Raw genomic sequence first — 20,606 nt, forward strand, 5'->3', positions numbered from 1 at the left:
AAATCCAGAAGTCTATGCTGAGTTAAAAAGGAAACATAAAGAACAATATCAGCGAAGAAAACAGGAAGGAAAAATAAAAAATATACATGATTTAGCAAATGTTTTTTGTTTTACGGCTCCATTTTAAAAAGTCGTAAAACAAAAAACATTTGTTTAAGTGGTAGGAGTTTAGGGTTAAAAGGATGCTAGTAAATTACAAATAACCCTGTATAAAATATGAATAACTTTGAAATAATTTTATTTTCTTATATATGCCTCAAAGAGACTCATATTTTTTTAAGAAATTACATTTAGGGGCTGTTTCACCATCCATTGATTAGCGTTAACCGACGGTTAAATGTGATGCCGTCTCCGTCTATTCGAACAAAACAAATAGAGACGGCATCACACCTAACCGCCAGTTCACACTAATCAATGGATGGTGAAACAGCCCCTTAAACTTATGATACATTTCTTTTGATTTTTGATATAATTCTCTTTAACCTGGTAACTTTTCACTACTAGCCTGTCTAATTTAACTTTAGCCTGCTTCATCAATATTTCAAGAACCCATAACTCTTAAGTTTTTAGGAATACTTTGTTCCCTTTAACATATTTGTAACAAATGAAATACCAAGAAGCTGTTTTTATGCAAAAAAAGTAAAAAAACATATATATATTTTTTTGAATTAACTTTAGCCTGCCATGCCACTTTTATTAGAATCAGCCTTTTACCATTTTACCTTTACGTCCTACAAATACTTGGCCATACAAATACTGCATGAAAATCTGCTTTATATCAATGTATGCGTATGGCGACTTTATACAATGCTCATATTATTATTTTTTGTTCACAGGGAATCACAACATGGCTACCCATAGCGCTGGCAGTACTAACATTTGCAGCACCAGGTAAATATAGAGCTAATTAATAAAAAAAATATATACTATCGTGAGAAAACCTGCACAAACCTGCGATACATTTCAAAACGATACAATCCTGCGATACAATCGTTCAAAGGTTAACTGGAAGAGATCCCTTTAAGAGATAATTTCACCTTTGTACTTCTTGTTATTATTTTATATGTTAATTTAATGTTGTTTATGTACAATATAGATTTTACAAGGCATTACAATACAATTTAACGACGTGTATGAATTAAAGTTCGCAATTCGTACTGGGCCTGCATGGGAACTACGACCCATTCTCATTCTGAGAGGAAGTCTGTGCTTGGTAGTGGGACTTATGTAAAGCCGAGTTTACACCTGCAGCGAATTTGTAGTGGTCAATCGAGCGCCGCAATGTAATGCAACTTGCACGATTTTTCTTGCAAGTCTAAACTCGGCTTAAGGATGATGATGATGATAATTGATCTTAGTAAATTGTGAGCCACGACGCCTGACTCATCACGTAGGCGCAGTAAATACTAACAAGTCACACGCAGATCATTGACCTGCGTGGGGGGCGATGCATTTAAGGTCATTGTGTGCATTCGCTGCACTTGGCTTCCAAAGTTTTAGCCGTCCTTAAAAATATTTGAGTTCAGTTCAATGCAAAAGCTCTGGTCTCCTCCCAATCACAATACGGCGAGTCGTTTGTAATTATTTTAAATAAACATAAAATTACATGGACTTTCTTTTATTTACGATGCTATGTTACTTGGAAAAAAATCCTTCCAATTGAACCTTTTGATCGGCGTCGTAAAATTACGTGTGTTTTTTTTTACGATTTGACGGGTTCGATTCCCGGTTCAGACAAGTGATTATTCAAAAATCTTTGAATGCAGTTAAAGTTGTTTTTTAAATCAAAATGAAGTCTCTTTTCAGTAAAATTGTCTATCTACAATATTCAAGGTACTTCTCCTCCATGTGGCATTGCCTTGGGACGCCCTGTATTATAATCCCAAAATTTCCACAAGGGGCTGGATGTATTTATATATGTCGGCGGCCGATCGTAAAATCCGCCAGATCACGAAATTCCTAGGCATATCGTGAAATGCCGCCAATTCATGAATTGGCTAAGGGACATCCGCCATATCGTTCATAACTCACCGTTTAGCGATTTGCCTAGTGACGTTTAGGCAGATCATGAAATTCCTAGGCATATCATGAAGCGCCGCCATTTCATGATTTGGCCAGTTTAGGCAGATCATGAAATTCCTAGGCATATCATGAAACGCCGCCATATCGGTTCTGGCACTTCGCCGGCCGCTGCCGCGGCACGCTCGCTTCGCTCGCTCGGCTCGTGCGTCGTGATCACAATTAATACTAACCACTCCTCGCTTCGCTCGTCGTACCTACATTTTTCTATATAAATAAATAACAACTAGTGAATACTTTATTTACCAACAAAATTCTAACCTCTAAAATACGGGCAGACGTCCATGGTTTTTTCACATTGTGCACAGAATCCGTTTGATTCACATAAAAAGAACGAAGCTGATGTTCAAAAGCTTCTTTTGCACTTCTATTTTGAATTCAATCACTATTTTCGGTTTAAAGATCATTTTGTTGCGACGCCGACATTTTTCACGCGCTAAACAAACACGGGCGGTCAGCTGGTCACGGCCGCCATTGCATACGCAGCGCCACCAGTGGCCAAATAAGAAACTATTTTACGATGTGCCCGGTATAGAGCTAGGAATATCGACGAATGCGTTGCTCTAATCGATCTGCCGTATTATTTCTCAGGCACATCGTGATATGCCTGGCCAACGTTTAGGCATATCATGAAATGGCGGCGTTTCACGATATGCCTAGGAATTTCGTGATCTGGCGGATTTTACGATCGGCCGCCGACATATACATCCCGCCCCTGTGGAAATATTGGGATGTACTCGTAGCCTATCACAGATAAAAAGTAGCCTAAGAGTTATTTGAGTTGTTCAACTATTTACATACCAAATTTCATAAAACTCTGTCCAATTGTTTTATTGTAAACATACACACACATACACACACAAACACACATACTCACAGACTTTCACACACAATATTAGTAGTGACGTAGTGGTAAAATGAACTTAATTAAACACTTTCCAAACAACAGAAAAGGACAACTATTTAATTATGCATACTTACTGACTCTCCAGGGGGTATAGCAACTATATACATTCCATTTCCAGCTTTCTACTGAGACAATTCATATATCACATACTCACCAGCTGTTACCCACGGCTTAAGAGTCGCCAGTACGCTCGCCGCTGATCGGATTTTCATACAAAATTAGTTTCGTTCTAATTTACATACAACACACTAAATTAATTAATGTAATTAATTTTAAAATTGCCGCGCCCCAACAGGGCATCATTTTTTATATTTTTTTGTAAAAGGTGTTGCAATAAATAAATACTGAATACTGAATACTAAAACAAAATAAAACTTTGCAACTGTAATGAGAGCAGCTATTTTGATGTTTATATTAGTTTTCGTTCATATTCAATGTCACAAAATAAAATCACATTAATTTTAAGTGTTGTATGAGAAAGGGAAATTTGTTATTGTTTTTTTTCGTTACATTTTTTTAAAAAACCTAATTATAAGCATTGTAATTGCTGCTCCTATTATAGTTGCAAAGTTGCGTTTTGATCTGTAGTGCTGCTTGTAAATAAATGGGAACGAAACTACGTTTGCATGTGGACGCGAGCGTAGGTACTGGGGAGACTAACTAAAACTAGCCATTAGAATCTGCAGTAGAATTAAATTTCAGAGATTTTACTAAATTGCCAAAAGTTACATCATGATATTCATTTACGTTGTATGACGAACACCCGTGTAAAATTTCATGTCCGTAAACTTAGCAGTTAAGATTTTGAAATTTTCCATGTAGGTATCCCGTGATTATATCGTCGGGATAAAAGTAGCCTATGTGTTATTCTAGAATTCCAGCTATCTACATTATATGCTGGATTATGTAAGCGGAAAGAGTAACAAATGCTCGCAAACACACACACACACAATCTTTTGCATTTATTTTTAAATACCTTCTTTATTTTAAAAGATATTCGTGTGTTACGCTAAGTCAGTAATTTCTACTTCATTTCTAACTCTTCACTTGATTTGTATTTGTCAGTTGCGCTTTGACATTTTTAGAAGAAAATCACATATTGACAGCAAACCGGCCAGTACTAAATTATCGAAATAGTATGCAACCTTGTTAAAACATTTAATTGGCGCCTGTTGCAGTCATAACTTTTAGACTGGGCACAATAATAAAGGGATTTAAAAACACAAACACAACCTAATTTAAAACATATTATGTAGTATAATCGATTCTACTCTCGATTCTGAGCAAACTACTTTCTGGTTTTCAGTTATTTAATTAACACCTTGTATCTTCGGTACTCCTGACGTCCAGCCTTTTGAGTCCCAAATTTTATCCAAATCTCTCCAGTCATTCTAGCGAGAAAAAATATTCTTAAAAATACACACACACTCGCACGCACGTATTTATAATTAACATTTACATAATGTGATGCAATTCATAAAATTGGTAATAAATTCTGATATAGTAGGTACCTATCAAGTAACTATTATGTAAGAAGATAAGATTCGAACTGAATAAATAAAATTATTGACTCTCAAAATTCAAGTTGTATTATATACTAATAATTGTTAATTAACAATTCATAGCTTGTTTTGGTAATAAAAACGTCAAGTGAACTCTTTGTTTTTTGTATTTGTTGTTTATTATTATACAATTACTAAGTAGTTATATACGCCTTTTTTTTCGTTTCTCCATATACTTAGTTATCGGTCGAAGTTGTAGATTCTTGTTCAAATTTGTCGTTCTTTTGCAGCGTCGTCGAGCGAGCCCCGAGTGGTCTGTTACTACACGAACTGGTCGGTATACCGACCAGGCACGGCGCGCTTCAACCCCCAGAACATCAACCCCTACCTCTGCACGCATTTGATCTACGCCTTCGGGGGGTTCACTAAGGACAACACGCTAAAACCCTTCGACAAGTACCAAGATATTGAGAAAGGTAGGTCAACCGCTTACTTATTTAATATCCGGGTGCAGTGACCCGAAGTGTCTGGTATGGGAAGCTAGCAACGACAAGACGGAATACAAGCCTGGTTTATATTTTTTGATTTGTTCCTGCAGGGCTACTTCGAAACTCAAAACTCGAAGTTCGTGTCGTATCGTCCCTCTCGCTCTCGTATTAAATAGTATAAGTGTCAGAGGGACCGCACGGTGCGAACTTCGAGTTTCGTGGTAGCCCTGCTGATCCGTCATATTCCTTATTCGTCACACCATGTACATTTGCCTGCACAAAATTAATTATAATATTTAAATCATGTGTGGTAAATGATAAGGAACCATAATACAGTGCCAGAAACAGATCAAAGTTTTTATTCGACAAAATCTTAGTCGGTTAGGTTAGGGTTATTTTTTTATGACAACCCAGAACCGATTCGGGGCCCTTATTACATCGGTTCTGGGTGGTCATGTTAAGAATATAACGAATCAGGAATATGACAAGTTAGGAAGACTACCAGTTACGAAAGTGTCGAATCAGGAATATGACCAATTAGGAATATGACGAATCAGGAACGAATTGATTTTTGCAAGATCCTTTAGGCAATTCGTGGTAGCACTAATGCTTTTTAGGCTGCATTTCCTCCAGAGATGTGCGTGGATGCGTTGCGAGTAATGTGCTTAACTTACCAATAGAAGCTCTTCATTTACCCCTAACGCTCTACTCCAAGCGCTTCATTCTCGCTGAGCGCTGCTTAGTGGGAACCGTTCAGCGTAGCGAGGATAGGTAAATGAAGGGTTTCTATTGATATTACAAACATAATCCTCGCAACGCATCCTCGCATATTTCTGGTGGAAACGATGCCTTATAGTTCACAAAAAGATCCAGATTCTCTTCACAATATTTTTTACTGTATTACGTTGATAAAGGTATTGTATGTTAAGAGCGTTCATTCCTGCTGAGCTGGCAACGTTGCATTTTTGTTAGTTTTTCTCGATTATTCCATAAAAAATTAATGAAAATTAATAATGTTGTCTGATAGAACACTTCTTAATATATAAGTAAAGGTGTATACTCCAATAATTATTCGTTATAGGCTTTTATTTTCTTTAAAAACCGGTCATAAACATTAATTCGTTTTTAAGGAATATGAAACTCTAAATCTAAAGGAATATATTAAGAAGTGTAAAGAATAGAATATGTTAAGAAGTGTCTATCAGATCAGACAACATTATTAATTTTCATTCAATTTTTATGGAATAATCGAGAAAAAACTAATAATAATGCAGCGTTGCCAGCTCAGCATGAATAAACGCTCTTAATATGGCATTTGCAGGAAAAACGTTCTACATTGACGCATCCCAACTTCTTCACTTTTATATTAATTAACTGTTGTTCTTCAGGCGGCTATGCGAAGTTCACGGGTCTGAAGACATACAATAAGAACCTAAAGACGATGCTGGCTATCGGCGGGTGGAATGAGGGCTCTACGCGATTCTCTCCCATGGTCGCCTCGCGGGAGCGCAGGAAGGAGTTCGTACGGAACGCTATCAAGGTATGTTTTTACGCTTTATTGCAAAGCACAAATGTGGACCAAACTTAAGGTTTGACAAAGAGCGATAAAGCATAGCATGTTAGGTGTGAAACGGATAGACAGAATCCGGAACAGCACGCTGCGCTCAAACACACGCATAACCGACGTTGGGAAAAAGACTGCTAAGCTAAAATGGAACTGGGTTGGAAACGTCTGTCGCATGCACCCACAAAGGTGGGCTCACTATGCTCACATACTTACCCCCTTATTCATAAAACTTAACAAGCCTATGTTAACTAACAAATGCTTTGTCCCTTTCTAACAAATACAAATGTCGAAGTGACAGATAAGGACAAACGAATTTTAGCGGCATTTTAACTAAAATAGGTTTGATTGTCGTTTATGAATAAGGGGGTTAGTTACTTGGTGGGTGCCGGAAAATGGCCTGAGGGGCTATGAAACTCGCAAATCGAAGTTCGTATCGCACCGTCCTTTTCACTCGCGTATTAAATGACATAAACGTCAGCGGGACGGCAACATACAAAGTTCGAGTTTTGCACTTCGTGGTATAGGGCCAGCGACGTCGAGGCAGACCATAGACCAGAAGGAGATGGCAGGGTGGGGTCTGACATAGCGTCGAACGGGAATTGTGAAGTTCAGGAGGGGAGGCCTGTGCCCAGCAGTGGGACAATACTTAAAAAAAAATGCAGACTTATCCCTGAAGGGGTCTCTGCCAGCCAAACTTTCCAGGTATGTCTTAGCGACAACCAGTCCAGGTGGAAAACCAGACAATCGCTCTTTTTGTCAAACATAGCAAAGAACGAAACCCAATCATTTGTGAATCTTTTATTGTGTAATTACTTTAACCCTTTTCCAGGCATAGTGCATATAATGACCACATAAATGTACACAAATATTCGACCTTGCTACATTTACAATAAGTATAGTACAAAATTAAATGGTCATGTAAAATTATAATTGTTTTTAAATTAATCCCTCATACGTAAAAAACATAAACTTTGATTCATTTTGTACCTTACCTAAATTAGCGGAGCCTGGAAAAAGGTTAACTTACTGAGGACCTGTAAACAAGGTAACTTACGTAAAAAACTGCATCAAAATCTGTCCATCCGTTCGAGAGCTACGATGCCATAAACAGACAATAGCGCCAAACTTACAACACCCCTGTTTTTGCTTACTCGATGTACCTAAGCAATAAGCGTCGATAAACCACGCGGGTGTCCAATTTCCGAGAGAAACACACTTTTGTAAAGACCCATGACTGTATTATTAGTCACTGTATATTCCACCTGTCCCCAGCTACGTAGAACCAGTTCGTAATTAATACCCAAAAAATAAATGAAAACAGGATCTACATTAAACAGCGGTCAAGTTAGAGTCGAATTCGCAGAGGATGTTGAATCACTATTCAGTTGCAATTATTCAGACCAAGGAAGAAATACTCAGAACAACCCATTTTTTAGGAGGTTTAATTTCTATTGATTGGTGTTCACAGTTTTATACTAGTGAATAGAAACGGGCTTTATTCCAAACCCATTTTTGAGAACGCTGAAGTAGGTATGGGTACGTACAAAATGTTTGTTGCTCCTTTTTTTCCTTATGACGGTAGATTCTACGACGAATTGAATATATAAGGTACACTCAAAAAATAAAAATAAAAAATGTCGGATGTTATAGACTATACTTAGATCAAAGTAAAGATTATAGTATAACCTAAAGTACGATGAAAAGAGTAGAAGTAAAAAAATAATAAAAAAGAAAACATAGGTATAACAGGTACGATTTAATTGGTCAAGAAACATATTGGGTCTCTATTACTAATACCTACTTCAGTACCACTGCAAAAGAATGCCTGAGATCCAAAATTTAAATTAAAAAATACTACAGAATCCTCAAAATCAAGATTAAATCATACTTGCAGGTTGTAATCTATTGATAGAGTCAAGTTATGAATGATGTCTTAATCTACGATTCTGTCACTCATCGAAATCTCTCCTAGACGTAATTACGATGCAAATATGATGGATATCATGATAACTCCATTACCGACCACAAAAAACACGGGGCATAGAGCTTTCACCCACGATATTTCCTAGTAATAGTAGGAAGCTTTAGTTAAATATTTCTTTACTATAGCTGTTGCTCGCGAAGAATTCATTTATCGCTGTCCCGCGAGCAATTTTCAATTTTCCGGGATAAAATCTATCCTATTTTTTCCCAGGATCTCAAACTATCCCCATACTAAATGCCATCTAAATTACTTCAGCGGACAAACAGACAGACCAGAAGTATGCTAACGATGTACAATTACTGGTACAGTGACTGGTACTTACAGCTTGTTCTTATTAAGGTATAAAATAGGCACGTTCTTTTTTTTATAAAAAATATATTTTGATAGCAGCTGAATGAAAATCAGCGTTACGGTTCCGTACCTCAGCATTGCTAAGCTGCCAGCCCTTACAGCTTCTAGTAAGAGGTTATCATGTACTTTGTATATATTATTACCTTGTTTATAATAATATGCTGAATAAATGTTTTTTTTCTTAATTATTATTATTATTATATTTAGCCTATAGATGTGTCCCACTGCTGAGCAAAGGCCTCTTGACATTCATATTTTTTGATTTTAAAATGTCGTAAATCCTATCAGAAAAACGGCCATCATAATAAATACTAGATCTATATTTTCTTTCTTTTTCCCTTCTGTACGGAAGAACTGGAGCGGAATGTAATACTAGCATGCACGTGTCAAAGTTTATAAGTATTAAAAAAAAGCTAATAGGGCATTAATACACCTTACTTACTGTTAGGAAGTCCGTTATTATCCATCTTCCGCAGTGGAAGTTGCGATTCGATTCAGTAATTACCCGGCATTCCTAGTACTAGTACTCGTAAAGGGATGTGAATAGTTACAGTAGTGCAGTACAGCTATCAACAAGTGCAGTAAGCAAAAAAGTTTTAATAAAATAGTAGATTGTACAACAAGGGCACAAAACGAGTCGTTTTACCTGAGCCACAGCAGTACGGCGAGGGTGCATAGATACGTTTAGGGGAAAATGGGTTTAATGATCGAGTTTAACACTTCAATTGCGAGGAAAAAATAGCAACTGTGGAAAAAATAGTTTACTTAATAGGTACCTTTTTTATGTTTCATGCATTTTAATGCATGGAAAATAAAAGATTATTTAGATTACCTATTTAGTTTTGTTGATTTATTAATATACCTAAATAACTTTTTTTTGTTGCTGTTGGCACCTAATTGCCCTAAGGCAATCACGCAATTAGACGAAGATTTTACTTTATCCACTAGAGCATAAACATATACAGTCACTTTATGTCGCCTAACTAGATCCAGCAAAAATACGAAGTTTACGAACATAAGAAGTGAAAATATTGACATGATCTTATTTTTCTCCACAGTTCCTCAGACAAAACCACTTTGACGGGCTCGACTTGGACTGGGAATATCCTGCATTCAGAGACGGAGGAAAGCCGAAAGACAGAGAGCACTATGCTAAACTGGTGAAGGAGCTGAGGGAGGAGTTCGAGAGAGAGAGCGAGAAGACAGGCAAGCCGCGACTCCTGCTCACGATGGCCGTGCCCGCTGGGATAGAGTACATTCAAAAAGGATTCGACGTGAAGACTTTGAATCGGTAAGTTGATATTTGAGGTCATTAGGATTCCGTATCTAAAGACAAACGGAACCTTATTACTGTCGCTTCGCTGCTCTTCTATGTGTCTGTCACAGAGCTGTATCTCGAGAACCGTAGGAGAGAACGGTAGACAGATGAAATTAAACACGTCTTTCTACAGCCACTACAACAATAAATAATAAAAATTAAATTAAAAATTACGCCATCCAAGAAACGTTTTATTTTTATTTAGAAAGTTTAAATTTTTCTTAAAACCAACCCTTGTTAGGGTTCCGGAGCCAAAATGGCAAACCGGAACCCTTATAGTTTCGCCACGTCTGTTTGTGTCTGTCTATCTGTATGTCTGTCCGTCCGCGGCTTTCCTCAGGGACTCATCGATTCAGCGATTTATTTGCGAAATATTGAACTTTAAAGTGCAAATTTCCATTAAAATCGAGCGTCCCTCCCTCTAAAATCAGAACCGATAGGTGGGAAAATTTGAAAAAATTCAAAATAGTTGCAAGTATTATCAAACTTTCAAGGAAAACTATAATGGCTAAGTTTGCTTAAGAATTATTAGTAGTAAATAGCATCCTAAGGTATAAAATATACCTAAACTTGGAAGATTCCGTATAAAATACTACTTAATTTTTTCGCAATGGCTACGGGACCCTATTTTGGGCGTGTCTGACACGATCTTGGCCGGTTTTTATTGTTCATAAGCAGTATATTTATCTGAATTTATATTACGAGTATCATTCCGAGTTTGAGCCCTTTCATTGTGAGAGGAGGCCAGCGGTGGGACGTATATAGGCTAGGGTGATGTTGGTGTTATAATGTACGTACATTTTCAGAATCGGTGAATTTCTCCGTCGTTTTAGCTATTTTCCAAATCTAAAATTAACATGCAAGATTGTAGCAAACAAAAAACACAAACAAACGCAAGCTCCATAATAGTAGATTGTGTCTTAAGGGCGGTAAATAAGGAATTACGAACGAGAGTCTATTAGAAGCCGGTAGTCGAAGACTGAGGGCTTTAATGAGACGATGTTCTTAATTCTAGGACCGCCCGTGCGACATACAATGTTGTTCATCTCATTTGCGAGTAAAATTTTATAATTCTAAAAGAAAAAATATAATCGTTCCAAATATTGGCGATACCTTAGGCTGCGGTCTTGGCAGCGTCGCCCTCCCCCTCCCCCTCCCGCAGCATGCGCCTGACGCGTGTGTGCACGTGGTCCTGCTGCGCGCGCAGCAGTATCAGTAGTGCGTTAACTCATTTACCGACCTTGGGTTTCATGACAAGCACATTAAGGTCGAGGGTTTTATTTGGGGGGTTGCAACCAAGGTAGCCTGCATGTTACGACACTGTTTACGAGCAAGTGTGATGAAAAAGCTTATAAACACCGCTATTGTATTTCATAATCATTCACGCTTACCCGCCCATAAGCCTAAGATTAACATTAACACGCTCTTATGCAGCTTCCGTATTACAGAATAATATTGTTTTGGTTATTTAAATGTAGGTGTGACGCAAGTGTCACGGTCAGGCGATGTGGGCCGGGGAAACAGAGCGATGAAGACACTCGCACACACATTTGCATTGTTGTGGATATCTGGGGAAAATGTCTTTGCTAAAGTTGGGGCAAAATAATAAATCGAGTTTTTGGGTGAAAAAAAAACGCTTCGAGGAAATGGAAATCATGAGTGAGCATCCAGTCCTTACTGAACCGGCATGGGAATAGAGCCCAAACGAGAACAAACTATTTAAGGTTTTATAAATTGGCACGCCAGAAAAACGTACCTAAGTAGTCTTACTTTAAGTAGGGCATGATTGACAGGATACACTGAATACAGAAAGCGATATGATTGTAAATATACATGTCCCAGCTAAGAAAGAATTTTTAAGTACAAAAAAGACCCTAAAGGATGAGTCTATCTTTGTACTTTCCACTTTTTTGTGTATCATACATACTACATACATGTATACAAATATTTCCTTTTTTTGTATTGTAAAAAATATCAACAAACAGCTGTAACACTAAATCCGTTTTAACCCTAAGACATAGTCATAGTCCATTCTCCATTGTACATTCAGCACACATCACAATTTCATTCAAATCAGCTGATTGCGGCGCAGGAGTTGCGCCACGCACCATAATGATGTATGGTGTAAATGGTGCAAGGCAGAAGACAACTAAGTCTGTGCGAAACTTATGCATTTTCTTTTCACACAATATAATTATTTTCATTTATGAAAGCTAGCATTACAAAGTTAGCTAAAATTGTATAGATTAAAAATAAAAATAAATTAGATAAAAAATTGCAGGGATGCATGTGGTCTCATAGTTAAAAATCTAAGTATAACGGCTTAATTTAATATCTACGTTCAGTGGAGCTGTAAAATGCTACCACCGTTAAAAATATGAATCGGGAAGAAAAGAAAGAAAGAAATCATTTCTTCTTGACAAAGAACGAAATAACATAAAATTTAATAAAGTGTATAAAGTCTCCCATTGTCAATATTATACCTAATGCAATTCTGAAACATACATTTCAGGCTAAGTAACCATTGAGCTTTTGGAGTCGGAAGGCAGCTTAAAACTAAATCTGCGTGATCCATTTTAAATCTCGACAGTAAAGCGTTAACAAAACTTCAAACCCATCACAACACCTAAACTAACCGTGGTATCACCGCTAATTGCCACCAACACAACCACATCGCGACATTGTGCCACTTAGTCTCCGTTTACACCACGCAACTAACTTCATACATACATACATTGCGGCGTTCAATAGGTCACTCGTAGCTCGTCTGTTCCTCGGCCCCGCAATGAAATGCGTGACACGTGTAAATACAATTAGTCGTAGTGGCGACACCCATGTAAATTTGCTTGTGAAAGAGTCACACGTTGTACGCCAAATGACGCCAATGTCATGTTGGGCAAGGTACAGCGCGTGAGGTGAGAACTTTGGTTACAAATGATCTAACTGATGGGGATCGAATTTAGAAAAACACTCGTAAATGCCATTTGACAGATGGAAAAAGTGACATCATCATCATATCAGTGGTAGGACGTCCCAAATTAGTTCGGTTGGAAACAGCCAGCGTTCACCGTGAACCATCTTTAACCAGGTCATCCTCCATCTCGTTGGTGCACGTCGTAAGCTACGCTTGTCGATCCGCGGCAAAAAATGGATAAGTCTGTTTACTGCTAGAAAATTGCAGGTCAATTTTTGACTCATTCAATTCATTCTGACACACCATGTTACACAATAAATTCGCGCGTTGATTTTGTAAAAAGTACCTACCTACCTCTAATCTGCCACGCAATACAGGTAAGTATTCTTATTTTAGTCCTAGGATTATAATTTGTATTTCTAATGCTAAACATCTGATCTGTCTAGACAAAGAAGCAAGTTTAAAACACCAGTTAAAAAAAAACTAACTGCTACGCGGATGTCTTGTCGATTGACCTTAACTTTACACAAATTAGTTTAGAAGACGAATTCATATTAAAGCTCGTATATTATACTAACTAGCTTTTGCCCGCGGCTTCGCTCGCGCTAAAGCATTTTTGGTGTTTTGATTAATTTTTCAGAGGATTACTTGGAAATACAAATACAGACAGATTTTCTTTTAGACAGATGGTGCAGTTTTGTAATACAAAAATCAATCTACATACGTAATTAATTATGATTCTTACCAACTTTGCAACCCTGCTTCGCTGATTCAGCTGTTGAAATTTTATAAAAAACGTTAAAGTAGGTACTACGCGTTTCTTTTGCCCGCGACTTCATACACGATATAGGATTATATCCCAAGAAATTGTAAAGTTCCCGCGGGACATGTATTACTGTTATGATCTATTTTAATATTCTTAATTGTCGATTAGAGACACATTGTAGCTTTCTATTATTGAAATAATTTTGAAAATCTGCCTCAAAATTGAAACTTATTTTTATTCTGCGGAAAGTTTGCATTTGTGTGATTTGTGTGTGTTCTTACAGTGTGGAAGTGGAGGAACTGCATGAACACACATTGCATGGGCACAAAAGTAGCTATCATAAAGGTCGCGGATGAGCAAAGTACCTAATTGTGTCAGCTCGTTGAACGTGCGTGTAAAATTTCGTATCTATGCTGTCAGCCCTTAAAGAGTTCCGTCATCAGCAGACGACCCTGGCTGCACCATCAGGCGGTGTATATCATATAAACGCATTGTCATTGAAATTTAACAATCATGTAAAGTTTTTTGCGTGTGCCAGCAACTGTCGAGGAGTTCCCTTCTACGGAGACGATCCTCGCCAGGATGAGAAGGATGAAACCACTAAATAATTCATTATCCCAGCCTATATACGTCCCACTGCTGGGCACAGGCCTCCTCTCAGAACAAGAGGGCTTGGGCCATAGTTCCCACGCGGGCCCAGTGCGGATTACCATTATTTACATCAGTTTGCCAAATCTCCATTTCCCAGTTTTATTGGTTTAGTTAGCTTATGCGTTTTCTGATTCAGTTGGTATATAAAATCCTCTTTATTCGTTTTATCCCGTGGGATATTCGGAAAATCTTTGGAACAGTTTTTACCTATTAGTATTATCTATCTGCACGCCAAATTTGAAGTCTCTAATATTTATAATTTCGGAGTTAGGGCCACTTTGAAGCGAAAATATAAATCCCATTTTATTCCCTATCTCGTGGGAATTTTGATAAATCCTGAAAAACGTTTTTAGCTGTTAGTATTACTTACTTGTTCACCAAATTTGACGTCTCTAATACTTATAGTTAGGTACGGAAATAGGGTCATTAAATAAAAGTGAAAATACAAATCCCATTTATTCACTATCCCGTGGGAATTTCGTAAAATCCTGAAAAGTGTTTTTAGCTGTTAGTATTACCTACTTGCATACAAAATTTCAAGTTTCTAATAATTATAGTTACGGAAATAGGGCCATTTCGAAGTGAAAATATAAATCCCATTTATTCCCAATCCCGTGGGAATTTCGAACAATCCTTTCTTAGTGCGCGTCTACACCTATTAAGGAACATATACTCCAAATTTCAAGTTTCTAGATCCAGCAGTTTGGGCTGTGCGTTGATCTATAAGTCAGTCAGTCAGTCAGTCAGTCAGTCAGTCAGTTTCTTCTTTTATATATATAGATAGTATGTTAATTAGTTTTTTGTTGCTGACTATTGGTATGTTTGCTAACCTTGGAAATATTTAAGAATAGTTTTCTCTATAATTTACATTTTAACTCTGTTTTATTGAGGTGCAAAGTTTTACGTGGATATTAATATAAATACTGTTATGATATTTATGATACGAACAGGCCATCTATGAAGTTGAATAAGAGTGGCAAACATTAAAGCTAAAATTTTGTTTGCATAAATAAAAACTACGTAATCATGACAGAGTCAACCATTTGGGCCATGCCATAAGGGCTTTTTTAGATTGAAAATAGAATTAAGATTTTAAGTAGGTATTTAGTTTATATTTACGATTTTATTATAGAGTAGTCCAATCGGGAAAAAAACAAATTAGTTTACGTCAAAATTCGTGACATGTATTTATTTCCGCATTTTCGCTACCTACCAGCAGGGTCCTAGAACCAGACACTGCTATAGCAATACTTTACATTAGAGAGATATCTCTCCAGGCAAATGTTATGCGTAAGGACCAGTCCGAAGGAAGAGCGTCGAAAGTTGCATTTATGCGCCCTAGTTGAGAAACTTCTATGGTCAGGCGCAGGTTGTTGTAGTTGTTCTTTGTCATGACTAGATGGCGCTAGGTGTCACTACACTACCAATTTATTACCTTGCTATTTCTTAGACCAGCAGCAACGCAAACAGAATTATTTTTTCCCTACTTTGTGACAGACACTTTTGCCTAAAAACAATATGTCTAGGAGTGTCAATAATTCGAGAAGGGTAGGAAAATTTTACACCCCTACACGTAAAACAACATAAAACTGACCCGTTATTGGCCCCTTCTCACCAAGTTCAATCTAAATGTATACGAATATTTAACTGGTTCAGTACCTAAAGCTTTTTCATTCTAGCCTTCAAGAGACCTAGGATAAATACATCTGTCTGAAAATACAAGTTGGGACGTTGGGATAGGGATGGGACTGGGTTGAGGAAGGCATGTAGATGGTTTGGGGATTGGGATGAGGATGGGATAGGGATAGGGATGAGATGGGGATGGGCTAGGATGAGATGGGGATTGCTTTCACAGTTGTACGAGTAGACGGTACTAGCCTCTTCTGTAGGACCTTTAAATTTTCTTAACAGTGTTCTCACCCCCATGTTTCTTTATAGTTACTTGGATTGGATGAACCTGCTGACTTACGACTACCACTCAGCCTTCGAGCCAGCTGTCAACCACCACGCGCCGCTGTTCCCGCTCGAAGAACCCAACGAGTACAGCGTTGACAATGAGCTTAATATCGTAAGTACATGTGTGAAGCCAGGACACGGCGTTAGTAGCGTTACAATGCGGCGCTCGATCTGTCACTAGTAACTTATTTGCCTGGAGGCTCCGTAATGTATTGATAATAGCATGATTTTTAATATTAATGGAAATCGATGGGTCGACATTTTAGGGCATCCTCGAAATCGCGAGGGTCTTGGCACCCGCGCTGCATGCCGTTTCAATAGGCTTTAAAAGACCAGAGCCCCGCCTCACGCAGCGATGCTCTATGAGTAGACATGAAACAAGCACGTCCGTGCAAATTTGTGGAGGCTCTTAGGATCTTTGAGTCATTCTTAAATACCTAATTTAATTTTCCAGGACTACACCATCAAATATTACCTGGAAAATGGCGCGGACCGCGACAAGCTGGTGCTCGGCATCCCGACGTACGGACGTTCGTATACACTGTTCAACGCTGATGCCGTGGAGATCGGGTCGCCGGCGGACGGGCCGGGAGAGCAAGGGGACGCCACCAGGGAGAAGGGGTACTTGGCGTATTACGAGGTAAGAGATACAATTCCCCTAATATAAATGCAAAAGTTATAGACATTACATTTGGCACGGATGTCTTATATGCAAATGTTAATGAAATCCACGATGTAATTAAGGAATTAAAGAGTTGCTCCAGGTACTTAAATTACATATTCAGAAATACATAAGTGTTTTTGTTCAAAATGTATTTTACTGCTAAACTGAACTTTTTGTTAACTTTACTTGCATTGTCATTCAACTTACTCGTACATTATGTATGCCAAATTTCAACTCAATCTGAATATTAGAACTGAGTCAAATTGAACTAGCAAAATTGGTTGATTTGTACCTATTTCGATACAGACACGAGGACAGATAAAACCAAATAAATGTTTGTGAAATAATGCAAGAGACAGCCTGAGGGCTACCAAAGCGATCCCTTACAGTCAACTTTTATAAAAGAGACAAAATAGAAGCAGATTAAAGCAAGTGGTGCAATTATTAATCTATAGGAGCTTTCAAAAAAAAACGAGGAGCCAAGAAATTTAATATTACATAATAAAACATTAATTTAATTATGTAAGTACTCAACATTATTAACTTTGAATTCCAGATTTGCGAAGCTCTAAAGAGCAAAAAGACTAAGCGCGCTATCAGTTCTGATGACGAAGAGTCTGATGAAGAATCGTCCGAGGAAGAAGCAGAAGACGAACCCTGGACTGTTGTGCACCCCAACCCGAGCGCTATGGGTCCCGTGGCGTACAAAGGGAACCAGTGGGTCGGCTATGACGATATTGACATCGTGCAGAAGAAGGCGGAGTATGTGGCTGAAAACGGATTAGGAGGTGAGATAGCTTTAAAAAATACTTTTGGGAAAAAAGAAAGACAAAAAGAAAATGTTTATTCGGCTAAATAGTTAACATTGTCACAAAAAGTAACAATGAGGTACACAATAATGTTTTACTAAAGCCGAAAAGGCTGGAAGCCCAGCTAAGTAATAAATAAATAAAATACTTTTAAATCCTCCCTAAGTCGCTGTCGCTACACTCTTGAGAATGAGATCATGGTCGTCGCATGAGGAGTTGCAGTGAACCTACATGAAGACTTTTTAAGGAAAATAGTGTAGGCATTGGTTTCTTTTTGCCTTGCACGCCGCGATCTCTGCGGCGTGCAGTCGGGAAAAATCCTTTATAATAATAATAAAATCACTTATTTCGGGCAACTTGGCCCATACAATAAACACCTTACCGACTAACATACATATTTTATAATCAATAATTATTTAAAACTAATTTGGTGACAAAACGGCGTGACCCCGTTGAGTCACCGTCCCCGACGTCGCATTCATCTGCGGCATGGTGCCCCGGAACCGCCGGAACACGACGTCTTTCGGCCAGAAGGCAGCACTCGCGATGGTCTCCAACAGCAGCCGCGGCACGCGCACCACAAACGAGCTGAAGTGAACGTAGTGATGAGACTGCAGCTGGAACACCCTCAGCGTGTATCCGCTCTTCCGGCGGATGCATTCCATTATATCTGCGACTTATGGACGACTGGAAAGGAGGGCCCTCCCAGTAGATATTTAGGGTCTGTTTCACCATCCATTGATTAGTGTTAACTGACGGTAATTCTGGTCTGGTCTGGTCTGGTCTGTTCTATTCGAACAACACAAATAGAGACGGCATCACATTTAACCATCAGTTAACACTAATCAATGGATGGTGAAACAGCCCCTTAGTGTCAGACTCTCACCGGCTAAAAACCCCGCTTCACAACTCCAACTCACTTGAGCTTATTACGGGGAGGAGAAGCTTGGAGAGTTTTCTAATTTATTTATTATTTTTTAAACCGTTATATATTTCCTCTTCAGGCATCATGTTCTGGTCAATCGACAACGACGACTTCCGCGGTACCTGCCACGGCAAGCCTTACCCGCTCATCGAGGCAGCCAAGGAGACTTACATTTCCAAAATCGGGTAAGCTACAACTATAATTTTATGGCAAATACCTACCATCATCATCATTACTAAAATCATTCAGTAATTTGACTATAGTGGTAGCTCGCACTAGCATAGACTACGTACAGGGGCATAAATATAATATCACAAGACGAAGAAGAGTATACGATATCACGCCAGTAACCATAAGGTGGATGTATACTTGTATTTGACACTAAGGTTGTATAGATAATAATAATAATTAATTTATTGTATGATTATGGAATACACGTTGGTGAAGTTATTACAAGTTTGATAGTGAGTCGCACATAATCATACAATAGCAGACACAAAATAAATACATGCTTAATTTCTATCTCAAATAAATAAGTGATTGCTTGGTCATGTTACAGAATAGATAATAGTACAAGTGTCATGTCAAAAATATGTATGCCCTCCACTGACTAATAGGTACAGACTGTCATCAATCACATCAACTATAGACGCTCATTGCACTATAAATAAATGAGAGGCCTTAGGCTAGAGTTTTTACGCAGACACAGCGCAAAGCGGGAAACACATAAGTCTTTGATTTGCTTTAAAGTTTTTATTCACGTAAATTCCAATTGTAATTTTGCCCATAAATCCCAAAACCTCCAAAAAAGGGGGCCATGGATCCAACCATTGAAGCAAAACTGCGCAAAGAAACAAAATGAATTAAAACGATTTTTTTCTTACAGATCGACAGACAATGCAGTGGTAGAGAGACCCAAGTCATCAGGCTCTAGCAGCAGACGTCGCAACCGACCCACGACCAGCACGGCAAGACCAGCAGCCAAGTAAGCACACTCTCCATCCATTTACCCTTAAGACTACTTGCAAGCAATTAATAAACTTTATTATTAACCCTGGGTAATGAAAATCAGTTTCATACATTTTGACAATAATAAAATTAACCCCGGGTAACCTACTTAACTCTTGTGTTATACAAGGTGCATACAAATAATTCAATTAAAAGGTTGCCTGGTAGAGATCCCTTAAAAGGATAAGTTCGATTGTACAATAAAGAGTTTACATACATACACTATAATTATAACACCCACTGCAAATGTTTTTGCTGGACTTTTTAAAGAAATATTTACATAACTATACCTTGAACAAAGTTTGAGTTGTACCGCATCAAAGGCGTGACTAGACTGAGTCAAAAAATCCCAAGTATTCCCAAAAATTCCTCATAAGCTAAACTGAAAACGCTAACAATCTGGAAAAAATCATCGTGGTAGTATAGGTATAGGTATGACAAATTTAAAAGGAAATTAATCACAGCCCAGTGGGCTAACAGTCGATCAAAACTTAATATTGAATATTTGGCGCATATTACTACGAAGCTAATCACAATTTAAATCATCCACTTTGTCAGCGTGATTATTAGAAATACGCTCATGCCAAATTCGAACTTTCAAGTATGTACTAAGAATCTTTTAACTATGATGCGGGGATAGATAGACGAACATTGCGAAACTAAAAAGTTCAGTTTTTATAATTTTGACTGCTGGGGGAAAAGTAGGTACTCTATTTG

The 20,606-nt window shown here is 38.0% G+C and overlaps 1 protein-coding gene across 1 annotated transcript in view; it reads left to right on the forward strand.

The window, feature by feature from the left end:
* The window catches only part of Cht6 (Chitinase 6), a 99,100-nt gene extending 79,230 nt beyond the window's left edge, over positions 1-19,870 (forward strand). The window contains exons 2-10 of the mRNA XM_074100490.1: positions 837-891; positions 4,779-4,964; positions 6,365-6,516; positions 9,937-10,169; positions 16,466-16,595; positions 16,938-17,123; positions 17,704-17,935; positions 18,961-19,066; positions 19,768-19,870. Of these exons, the coding sequence (XP_073956591.1) occupies positions 837-891; positions 4,779-4,964; positions 6,365-6,516; positions 9,937-10,169; positions 16,466-16,595; positions 16,938-17,123; positions 17,704-17,935; positions 18,961-19,066; positions 19,768-19,870 (1,383 nt within the window). The remainder of the gene's footprint in view (positions 1-836; positions 892-4,778; positions 4,965-6,364; positions 6,517-9,936; positions 10,170-16,465; positions 16,596-16,937; positions 17,124-17,703; positions 17,936-18,960; positions 19,067-19,767) is intronic.
* The last annotated feature ends 736 nt before the right edge of the window (positions 19,871-20,606 follow it).

Source organism: Choristoneura fumiferana, chromosome 17 (assembly GCF_025370935.1).
Source record: "Choristoneura fumiferana chromosome 17, NRCan_CFum_1, whole genome shotgun sequence".
NCBI lineage: Eukaryota > Metazoa > Arthropoda > Insecta > Lepidoptera > Tortricidae > Choristoneura > Choristoneura fumiferana.